The 11086-nt window shown below is 37.1% G+C and overlaps 2 protein-coding genes across 5 annotated transcripts; both read right to left on the bottom strand.

Annotated features, from left to right (window-relative positions):
- Positions 1-1200: 1200 nt before the first annotated feature.
- On the bottom strand, positions 1201-4995 carry LOC103862621 (probable alpha,alpha-trehalose-phosphate synthase [UDP-forming] 10). 3 transcript variants are annotated; one of them, XM_033287734.1, is made up of 5 exons: positions 4785-4993; positions 3607-4217; positions 2189-3526; positions 1845-2118; positions 1201-1762 (listed from the first exon to the last, which is right to left on the bottom strand). In XM_033287734.1, exons 2-5 carry the CDS (start codon positions 3963-3965, stop codon positions 1436-1438), a joined length of 2298 nt encoding a protein of 765 aa, XP_033143625.1. In that variant the 5' UTR covers positions 3966-4217; positions 4785-4993; the 3' UTR covers positions 1201-1435. The 3 variants fall into 3 exon arrangements, with proteins under 3 accessions (XP_033143625.1, XP_009138560.2, XP_033143624.1); XM_009140312.3 differs by having other exon boundaries at positions 2189-4217; positions 4785-4995; XM_033287733.1 differs by having other exon boundaries at positions 2189-4246; positions 4785-4909.
- A 734-nt stretch (positions 4996-5729) lies between these two features.
- LOC103862620 lies at positions 5730-8807 on the bottom strand. Of its 2 annotated transcripts, none has more exons than XM_018657070.2 (2): positions 6865-8807; positions 5730-6773 (listed from the first exon to the last, which is right to left on the bottom strand). In XM_018657070.2, the coding sequence occupies exon 1, from the start codon at positions 8542-8544 to the stop codon at positions 7066-7068; it is 1479 nt and encodes a 492-aa protein (XP_018512586.1). In that variant the 5' UTR covers positions 8545-8807; the 3' UTR covers positions 5730-6773; positions 6865-7065. The 2 variants fall into 2 exon arrangements, with proteins under 2 accessions (XP_018512586.1, XP_009138559.1); XM_009140311.3 differs by having other exon boundaries at positions 5730-6685.
- Between the last annotated feature and the right edge of the window lie 2279 nt (positions 8808-11086).

Raw genomic sequence — 11086 nt, 5'->3', positions numbered from 1 at the left:
CCTCTTACTACAAAGAGTATGAACACCAGTGATTATCAACCCCTCCTTGAGACAATCCGGAATCGTATTTTAGCTCCTGGAAGAACTGTTTCCTATCATATGCAGGCAGGCTCGAGCTTCTGGGCTCGGTTTTCTGGAGCATGCAAGCTTCTGGCTATCAGCTTTTAAACTTCCTAAAGCATGCATCCGAGAAATTGACAAAATCTGCTCGGATTTCCTATGGTCTGGAAGCGACCTAAATCCCAGGAAAGCAAAGGTGGCATGGGAGGAAGTGTGTCGTCCGAAGGATGAAGGAGGGCTTGGCCTTAGATCATTGATTGATATAAATAATGTCACCCTGCTTAAGCTTTTTTGGAGACTGGTCTCAAACAGGTCATCACTATGGGTGCGATGGATTAACTCAACAGTGCTGAAGAATGAGTCTATCTGGTCTGTGAAGGAAAATGATAAAAAGAGATCATGGATGTGGAGAAAATTTTTAGTGTAATATTTGTCGATGTTAACTTTTAAAATTATATAAAAAAATATTTAAATAACAAAAATCATATTATCTAACAATGATTAATCTTTACTACCTTAAACCAATGTAATATAGTGTTTTAAAAGAATTGAACAAATGTACAGAGTCTTAATTAATAGTAGTGTTTTTAAAACCGACCCGATGGTTGAACCGGGTTCGACCATGAACCGATTACATAGCCGGGTTGGGTTTAATAATTGATTCGACCATGAACCGGTTACGTAGCCAAACTGGATGTTAGAGTTATTAAACAAATAAAAATCGCTAAAACTATCAAAAATCTATGAACCATCCATATAAAGATAAAACTTGTTTATATTTACAATGTTTTATGTTTTAAATTCACTCATATTTTAATTATGTATCATATTTACTATCATTATTTTTAAATTTATACACTAAAAATATATTAAACAAGATTTGATCCGGTCGAACCATATTGAACCATGACTTAAAAATTATCCGGTTCAGCAACGGGTCCGCAACAATGAGTTCATAGATGTTCATCTAAATAATTTATAATTAGTATAGATTTCTAAATATAACTTTTGTCCAGCGTGGCTATGAGGTGGCGTCTTTTTCATTTAACATTCTCTGTTATTTTCCGTTTAGTTATTTTATCTGAAACGAAGCATAGTATGTTGGAGATTTGACAAAAGGAATGAAAAACGTAGATCATAGACACAGGAGAGAAAGAGCTCAGCTCTTGCTCATAAGTTAAATTATTATTATTATATTATGTACATGTACCAAAACCTGACTAAAGCCCTCGATTCATAGGGCTCAAACCGCAACAAGGAGTTTTGTCTCTTTTTCTTTTCATGTTTTCTATGTACAAATCATGTTTCTTTACATGGTTCAGATTCAGAGTTGTCTCCTAAATAACTCTCGAGTTGATCTTTGATTTCAGCGAACTCAGACCACACTCTCAGAGGAGACTCTGAGGTGAGAAGAGTACCTAGGCTTTGGGCTGGAAGAAGTGTTGGCAAGTCCTTGAAGCAACTTCACCACGTCGCTTACCTCATCCAGAAAGTACTTGGCTTTGCTCGGTTTTCTTCCCACCGTGCAGGCGAATATCTCTGCAGAGACTGACAATGATTGAGCAGAGAGTGTTGTTGCTATGCTCTCAAACATCTCTTCGTCTGATCTATCGTCCCCAATGCATACCACAAAATCCGGTGCATTCCCTTCTTCATGCATTCTACTAAGAACTTTCCCGGTGACAAGACCTTTGCTTACTCCCTGTTAGTCCACAGATCCTAGTTTAGAACTATATAAGGTTTGGAGGTGCTTTCTCTCTATTAAAAGAAGATTAGGGTACTACCTGAGGCTTAACTTCAACGATTTGGTGACCTCTGTGAACCACAACAGGTTCTTTTACTAGAACAGTTTCTAGATGGTCAAGTAGTTCCTTGGCTTGGCAAGAACCAAAGTCAGGGTCAGCATCTTGGTGATGCCACACTAGTGCACTCTCCTTCGCTTCTATGTTCGATCCATCAGTAGTTTCTGTATACAGTCTCATGATAGGCTCCACGATTTTCTTCCATTCGAGGTCATCAGAAAAGCCACTTGTTTCCCAGTCGGAAGAATTATTCCACCTGCATCACCAGACATTGCATTTTATGTTTGCACAAGACAATCAGAACAAAAACAAACCAGTAATGTTACCTTGTGAAGTAACCGTGTTCAGCCGCTATTCCAAGATTCTCACACGGCGCAAGCCACTCGCTTAAAGAAACTTTCCCGCTCCCGCTAACGATAAATACAGTGTTATCAGGATCAGTACACAGTGTCTTCAGCGCTGAGATCACATCAGCACTTGGTTCCTTTACAATCGAGGCCTCCGGAACTAAAGTACCGTCATAATCAAGAAATATTGCTCTCTTGCTCGATCTTCTATAAGCACTGACAGTTTGCTCAACGGATAGTCTTCTGAAATTAGGAGAGAGAGCGATGAGCCTAAAACCTAAACCCCAACCAACTCCCCAGCATCGTTTACTGTAATGATCACGACATGCCCTCTCCAAATCCTGGGTAAAGCTGCGCGACCAGTATGCCACATCGTGTGTACTAATGTAGTGGTAGTGTTTCTTGTGGCGTAGTTGCTTCTCAAAATCAGACATGGTGATAGCTGAGTACATTGAATCAGCCACCGCATCAACGTCCCAAGGGTTGACCCTGATCGCGCCACTTAGAGACAGAGAGCAACCAATGAATTCAGACAGAACAAGCATGCTTGTGCGAGGAGAATCTTCACTTAGTCCCAGAGATTTATCCATTTCAGGAGTTCCCTGTCGACAAACAGTGTACTTGTATGGAACCAAGTTCATCCCATCCCTCACTGCGTTGACTATACAGCATTCCGCCATGGCATTATAGGCAGACTTCTCAAACTGAGGAACAGGACGATCGATCAGAACCACTGGCTCATAACCAGGCAAACCATAACGCTCGTTGATTCTATTGACAGTGTAATACGTCTCTTTCTTTGCCTCTTGAACGTCTTTACCTGATCCTCTAGCTGGGTTGACAATCTGAATGAGAACTAATTTCCCTTGCATGCTAGGATATTGCTGAAGGAGATGTTCAAAGGCCAAAATCTTTAGACTCAGACCTTTGAATATATCCATGTCATCAACACCGAGTATCACCTTCTTACCACGATACTTTTCTTGGATCTCTTTCAGTTTCTCAGCTGTAGCAGGAAGATTCAGAACGGATTCGAGCCTTCCCATTTGAATACCTATAGGAAGAATCTTGAGGAAAACTGTACGGCCCAAGTAGTCAAGAGCAATATGCCCTCTTTTAGATTCATACTCCAAACCAAGCATTCTACAGCAGCATGACAAGAAATGCCGTGCGTAATCAAAGGTGTGGAAACCAATTAAATCACAGTTTAGGAGCCCCCTTAGTATCTCCTCTCGAACAGGTAAGGTTCGATAAATTTCGGAAGAAGGGAATGGGCTGTGGAGGAAGAAACCAAGCTTAACCCTGTGGAAACGCCTCCTGAGAAACGTTGGGAGAAGCATTAAATGATAGTTATGAATACAGATATAATCTTCCTCCAGATTAATCACACCCATCACCTTATCTGCAAATATTTTGTTGGCAGAAACATAAGCCTGCCAAAGACTACGATCAAAGCGTTCGCCATGATCAGGGCACATGGGTAACATGTAGTGGAACAATGGCCACAGCTGCTGTTTACAAAAGCCGAGGTAGAATTTTCTATGCACATCTTGTGGGATGAAAGTGGGAACGCAACTGAACTCCTCAAAAAGAGTTTGAGAAACCTCGTCTTGCTCGCTAACATCAACATCTGTCTTGAGTGATCCAACATAAATGACTTCAGTCTCTGGAGAAAAACCATCCTTGAGATGCAACATGGGAGAATCATTGTCCAGGCTGAATTTCCACTGCCCAGTCTCTGAATCCTTTTTACCATTCAAAGAAAGAAAATTGGCAACAATGATTTTGCGCTCGCGGCAAGGCAATGAGACGGCATCTGAATCAGCACCACCACTAATCCCATATCCATCAGAGATGATGCCAGGAACTGTCATCACTCTTGGAAGAGCTCTGGGAGTGTGAGGGATGTCCAAAAGATCCCCAGAAGCCAAGTCTAAGAGGTTTCCAAATGATTTTGAACCCATTATTCGAACAAAGATCATAAAAGGTAGATAGATATACTCCCAATCTGAAGAGAGAGAGAGAGATCCCAAGGAACTAAATCAGCATTTTCAACAAAGAAAGAATATTAAAACGCAACACCAATCAAACTAAATCAGAGAAATATTATGTAAAGGGCAAAACAGGTGTGATCCCTTCACGGGAACAAGGGCAGAGAACATAAACTAGCACACACACACGTGACAAAACGAATTCAGGGAACGAAGAAGTGTCAGAAAAGTCTCACGGGTCACAAGAAAATGTTTAACTAATTCATGAGAAGTGATAATAAACACAATCAGGCTCATTCATACTAAAAAAAAAAGTCAAAAGTCTTTAGAGAGTAGGGTTTCGAACATCAAGCTAGGGATGGATGCTAATCATCTTCTGTAAAATTTGGTAAAGCAAATTAAGAACACGACCCGAGATCTCAAATCCCTAGGGCAAGTTTACTCAGAACCCATATGATCAGCACAGATCAACCGACAAAAGAAGCGATTCAACAGTTAATTGCGTCAGATCAGAAGAGAAAACAAACAAAATAACTAAAACAAGAGTGAACGTTTAAGAACAAAGTCAAAAGCTGCTTGCTTACCAAAGGAAAGTCACACCCAACAAAAAAAACAGAATCCCCGGCGTTCACCGTTAGAGAGAGTTAGCTCCGTTGAAGTTCTCCGTCACCGCCGTTCGATCTGAAGGAAGAGAGAGGAAATGGAATTGGAGGGATGGGATATTCTGTGGGAGACAGCACGAGAGACTATACGCTTTTGTATCCTTTATTTTTATTTTTATTTTTTTTTTTATTTTTTTTTTATTTTTGTCACTTTGTCGACATTTTCTAATCTTGGATTAGATAAGATATCAGTAGCAAGTTTGCTACGTCGTCGTCGCTGAGGCTTGTTACCTGCATTTTCCTTCCGCTTAAATCCACACTTCCTTACTTTTACCCCTTGTTCGGAAACTCGCTAGGCGCTACGCATGCGGCGTACTAAGGCCTAGCGATTTATTGAAAAATCGAGAAAAAATCGGAACGTACGCAGAGAGGAATTTTTCGTACTTCTATGCTCCATTTATATGTTTATACCAATTTTTATGCATAATACATGTTTTTTACATATATAACACATGTTTATGTAAAATAAATTTGTATGTCCTATGTTAATGTATTGATGTTGTGCATTCATGTTTTATCTTTGGTCATCAATTATATACACATTAATATTGCTCGATTTTACAGAACAAAAACTAGCCTCTCACTTATTTTTGTCATCTGTATTATCATTAAACTATCATCTTACTTATACTCTAATGATACTGAAACAACAAAAAATAAGATTTTAGAGATCTAGTTTGTGGGAATGGGTCGTACATATATAATTAATTGTTTGGTCCAATAGATGATTTGGAGGAGACTAGTGAAGCCCAAAAGGAAACACCAGATTGTGAAATACGAGCACTCACAGAAAAAAAATTAGTTAGCACAAAAAGGACATGAACGGTCAGGCGAGTGATGATAACCATAGCTTCATGTAATAGCTTGATTTTTCTGGGTTTTACTTTCTGTTTTTTCCTTTAATTTTCAAAATCCAAAAGAACCCAATTGATTTCATCCATGTTCGAGGTCAACGAAGCCAAGCCACCGACAATCACAATCTCACCGTACTTTGAGCAGTTGCTTGGTTTTTACCTGGAATCTGCTTCAATATGGATTTGCCAGTGATGGATGAGCTTGATTCTGGTGATTTGGTTTCGAGTAAGTGAAGTTGAGGAAAAGCAATCACAAGTTTTGTTGTCTTGAAAAAAAAAAGAAAAAAAACTTTTGTTGTCTTGTCGGAAAAGAGAGAAGAAGATTGTGTTTATGTATAAACGTAGAATGACTGATTTTTCGGTCACACGATTTCACGTTTCAACGGCCGCGTAACGTTAAACCACGCTCTCTGCAGTGAAGAATCGGTATGGCGTTGAAGGCAACCGTATTGGCTCAACTCGCCTCGGTGAGCTCACGTTTCACGAGAACTCGGCCGATTACGCGCCTACCCGGCCGCGTTTTAGAACAAGGCTTTTACCTCATGGCTTAGTTTTGTTTTACCTTAGTTTCTTTTCTTTTTTCTTTTTTTTTTTGTAAAAGGGCATTCAAATTTAAAAACATAGGAACATACAGATGTATGGTTAAAACACCATAAGTTTGAGAAAGTATGATGAGACAAGCCTCATATTTAGCTAAGAAATATCTTAGAAAATAGAAACTTATGAAAATAAGCTTAGTGATACAAGAGAGATAGATGAAAGACCTAGGTAGTTGGAAGCTTGTTCCCACGGCCTCGACGACCATGTTTACCCCTTCCTCGTACCGTTTTCCATTCTATATCTTAAAACTTTTGTAGTGGTTTGATTGGCCTTCCACCTCTTGACATGTTGAGGTTTGCCGTAGCTTCACCCATAGATCCATCTTCATCATCTTGTTCAAGTGGTTGATCAAGTTGATTGTAAGAGGGGCTGCAATGTATAAGAGAGTGCGAAGAGGCCAATGAATTGTCTGCTAAAGCCGACTTGGCCTCAAAGACAATAATAGGTGATGGAATTTCTTCCATAATAGTGGTATCAGTTGGGGCATAATGAGTAACTGCTAATGGTGATGGAGTGAAATGAGAGATGGAGCCAGTGGCTATAGTTACCTTAGAATGAGTGGAGTTGTTAACTGGTGTTGAAAGATCCTTTGGGTCAACATTCTCTAGTGACTGCAAATTTTCATTCACTGTCTCGTTAATGATTTCCAAAGTCCGAGCTGTAGGTTCAGATTTTTTAGCTGTGAGCAAATCCTCTGCTGAATTTTCAAGTTGTAACACAACTTGGTCTGATGGAGCAGTTGACTGAGCTTAGACCATTTCCTCTTCACCCCTTAGTATCTCTGCAGGCAGTTCCTTTTTGGAACCTGTTTCAACAATCGGAGGGGCGGCTGGGAGGAGACATCTTTTTTCCTTGTGTCCTAAGTGTCCACACCTGCCACATATACTTGGAATCCATGTGTACTCAACATCCACCAAGAATATATTACCTTGTTTGTCATCTAAGGCAATTTGTTTAGGAAAAGGTTTGTCAAGTTCTACTTCAACCAACAGCTTTGCTTCTCCCAAACAAGTCGGATCAAGTCGAGGTTTATGCGTTTGCATAGGTTCGCCAAGTCCTGATGCAACGTGACTGAGACCAAGTCTTGAATAGCAACAATCTGGGACATTTTTTAGGGTTACCCACACCGGTATTGTAGATACTTCAGGAACTTTAACAGAGTTTACTGGTTTCCAAGGTGAGATAAATAACAAGCAGTCATCAACATGCCATACACCTCTCTGAATTACCCATTGCCGAGTTGAAACATGAGGTATGTGAAACATATAAGAAGAATCATTCAACTTACGACAACCTATTCTACAAGTTCTTCCCCATAGTCTATTCACTACCGCGTGGATCAGACGCCCAGGAGGAAGAGAGCAACGATGGAAATGACCAATGATATACTCTCCCTTATTTTCTGGTCCTAAGCGAAGTACCTGAGTTACCTCCGGAGTTCCATCAAGCCGAAATGTTGGCTTGGCTGCTCGGAAAAGGTTTCTTGCAGTAGGATCCATTCTAGCCGCCCATGGAAATCTTAGAGTTCCATCATTCTTGAGCTTAGGGACCGGAATTTTCTGTACCGGCATATGAGGAAATTCCCTAGCAGTAGTTGGATGTTGTTTTTTCTTCTGGTTTTTCTCAATTCCATCACCTAGTGTTGGCCAAAAAGAATCAAGAAGATTGTTCAGAAGCTGTGGATTAAAGCCATTTGGTGTTGACGGTGTTGGAGGAGTTGCTGACGGCTCAAAAGCGAGAGGCTTGGCCCATGCTCCGATTGAAGGAACGAATGTAGCTATTGGAGGTTCAGAAGAAATTATTGAAGAAGGGACAGCTGTCTGATGGTCTCTGTCTTCTAGTTGGTGAGGGATTACCATTGAGGTGTTAAAACCTCCTACCTCCGCTTCCATGTTCACACTTTCGGAAGTCATCTCAATCGGAATTTCACACGGTTCAGTTGTACTACTGGGAAGAACAGAGGTTGAGTCATCATCACTAGCACAAGAGTTCAAGGACTGGCGTGTTTTGGAAGCAGGTGAAGAAGCTTTATCCTCCACCTCCTTCTGTACTGAAAGTTGGTTCTTTTTTACCGCTCCAGAAGCAGATCCAGAAAGAGGAGCTGCAGACCACTTTCCAAGGTATGGCCATCGTAGATCTATAGAGTTCGAGACTGAAGCTTCAACATGTGGCCTCGGATCTTGAATCGATAGAGACACTTGCGGATCTGGGATTTCTTCTTCATCCATGGATGTAAGAAGATGAAGTTGATTGTGAGAGTTCGTGTCAAGGTCACACCGGAGAGACGCGTCGAGATGACAAGGATTTCCTGTTTCGACTTGACTTTTTACTTTTTACTGTTTGAGAGAGAAAAGTCAAGTTTTTTACCACTACCTTAGTTTCTTCAAGTGCCTATTAGTCTACATCAGTTTAAATGGTTCAATCTTTCTTATTAAAACAGAGGAAATTGTCAAAATATCAAATTCATACTACTATTTTTTATGTTGATCTTCACTTTTAATAAATGGTAAAATACATTTATATCCTAAGATAGACTAATCTAGACTTAGGGTGATAAGATAGAGTTTTTGTAATATAAAATTTAGGATTCTAATAAATATATAAATAAATATTTTAAATAAAAAAAGAAATAAAAATAGTTTCAAACATAATTTTCGATTATAAAAAAGTATAAAATATATATATATATATATATATATATATATAAGAATCTTTTGCCACTTAATGAAGAAGATATTTTTGAAAATGCCTCTTTAGTAGTGGTTAACATGAATAATGGTACTAAAAATGGTAAACATGAAAATTTCCTTTAAAACAGTTACATTTTAATGGACCTAACTTTTTAGACATATGTTATCTTATAAAAAAATTCATAATAATTAATGAAAACACTAAAACTTCATCAAGATAACTATAAAAACAAAATTATTCTACTTGATATTTTCAAACAACACAATAATTAATCTTGTGTCCTACCGGTATAAATTATTGAATCCCACTTTTTAATACTTCATTTGTATATGAAAGATTGATTTCTTTTAGTTTTAACACATTAAAACTTAAATACATTCTTGTATTTATTACTTATTGGTTTTATCAGAAAGTTTCATCATTCACATTTTTAAATTTATGTTTTAGTTTTAAAGATAAGTGCATTAATCATAATTTAAAGATAAATATTTTAAATACAAATGAAAAATCTGAAATATCAGTCATTCAAATACAGAGGTAGTAACTTCTTATTAATATTTTCAAATCATTAGATAAATCAAATAATTGACTAAAACACTCAAATAATTTATGAAAAAAAATCAAAAACTGTATAACTGTTTTTTTTTTGCAGGTTTAGATACTACAAAATACATTCATTTAATAAACAAATATTAAATTAATATATTATTTAATTTTTTATTTTTATAAATACAAAATTACATTCATTTAAACTTAAATAATCTTTCATATTAAATTAAATAGTGTATATAAATAAAATGTTAGAGTTAATAATTGACATCAAATACGTTTTATAATTAAAAATTTGTCAATATATATATATATATATATATCACAATATTAATCAAATAAATTACGTTAATTTTATCAAAATATTTATAACCAAAAATAACGAAATAATTGAAATGTAAATTAATTCATATGTTGTCCAAAATGGGTAAAATTAATTCCTATTTTACATGTTTCCTGTTGAATACAAATACAAATAATATAATCACAAAAAAATCCAATACGCTAAAATAATTTCTTTTAACATTTTAATTTCGTTAATTATATTTTGTTAAAAATATTTCTGCACTTTTAAGTAGCGCGGACCGGAATCTAGTACTACTTAAAATCTATGGCTCAGCTCAATTCGATTAATCATTTGTCCCAAAATTTTCCTTTTCACTTTTTCCAAAAAAAAAATAATTCAAAGACCTATATGATCTAGACAACTTTTATATTTACAAAACACAAAAAAATCCAGAAATTAGAAAGCATATATGTCAATTTTCGGTTTCTTTTTAATTTACACAACTTCACGAAGCATCTACTAAGACCTAATAAATATTCAAAGAGCTAGTTTACAGAAAAAATAATATTCAAAGAGCAAGGAAAAAACGGATATGAGTTGAGAGTTATCAAAGAATCTATGTAGACAAGATAAGGGAAGCAACCATTGAAATCAGCTTGAAGAAGTAATCTATAATTAAAGCACTTGTCTAGATTCTTAGGTTGAAACCTCACAAGTGATATCAGAGATATCAAGGTTACTTGGACGCAAGTCAAGGCTGATCTGCTACAACAAGTGTCACGAAATATCATAAGAAAATCATTAGGTTATTAATTGATTTAGGAATGATTAAACAAATGTACAGTTTTAAGTTGATAAGTTTGATGAAAGAAGTTTTTATGGATTTTGGAAACACAAGATATTGTTTTAGCCGGAAATCTTAAAGTTGGATTTGGTGCTAAGTGATAACGCGACGTTCACTTCGGAAGCTGAGAAACATGTTGATGGCTCAAAACCTAAAGTGGATATAATGAAAGCTGAAAAGGACGAAATGTTAAAGGTCTCTTACGTATGAGTCTGAATGATACGATCCTAAGGCCAGCCGCAACGGTGATCCTTAATGGATCCTTAGCGCCTAATCCGATGCTTATCGGAATAAAGAAATATTATTTAACCTAAATAATCCAAGGATCAATCCGTAAATAAGGATTTAACGGACTTGATCCTTAGAGACGTGGCACGATTTCGTTCGTCCGTCGGTTTTG

Source organism: Brassica rapa, chromosome A03 (assembly GCF_000309985.2).
Source record: "Brassica rapa cultivar Chiifu-401-42 chromosome A03, CAAS_Brap_v3.01, whole genome shotgun sequence".
NCBI lineage: Eukaryota > Viridiplantae > Streptophyta > Magnoliopsida > Brassicales > Brassicaceae > Brassica > Brassica rapa.
Note: the sequence above shows the minus strand (reverse complement) of the source record. Positions and strands in the feature narration are given on the sequence as shown.

Bases quoted from the DNA above. Each gene is read 5' to 3' on its own strand.
- LOC103862621 (XM_009140312.3), bottom strand. From the start codon at position 4,191: ATGATCTTTGTTCGAATAATGGGTTCAAAATCATTTGGAAACCTCTTA. The intron at 2,119-2,188 runs GTAACATTACTG...CTGGTGATGCAG, and splicing joins GAACACGGTTACTTCACAAG to GTGGAATAATTCTTCCGACT. The intron at 1,763-1,844 runs GTAGTACCCTAA...GTGGACTAACAG, and splicing joins TCGTTGAAGTTAAGCCTCAG to GGAGTAAGCAAAGGTCTTGT.
- LOC103862620 (XM_018657070.2), bottom strand. From the start codon at position 8,544: ATGGATGAAGAAGAAATCCCAGATCCGCAAGTGTCTCTATCGATTCAA.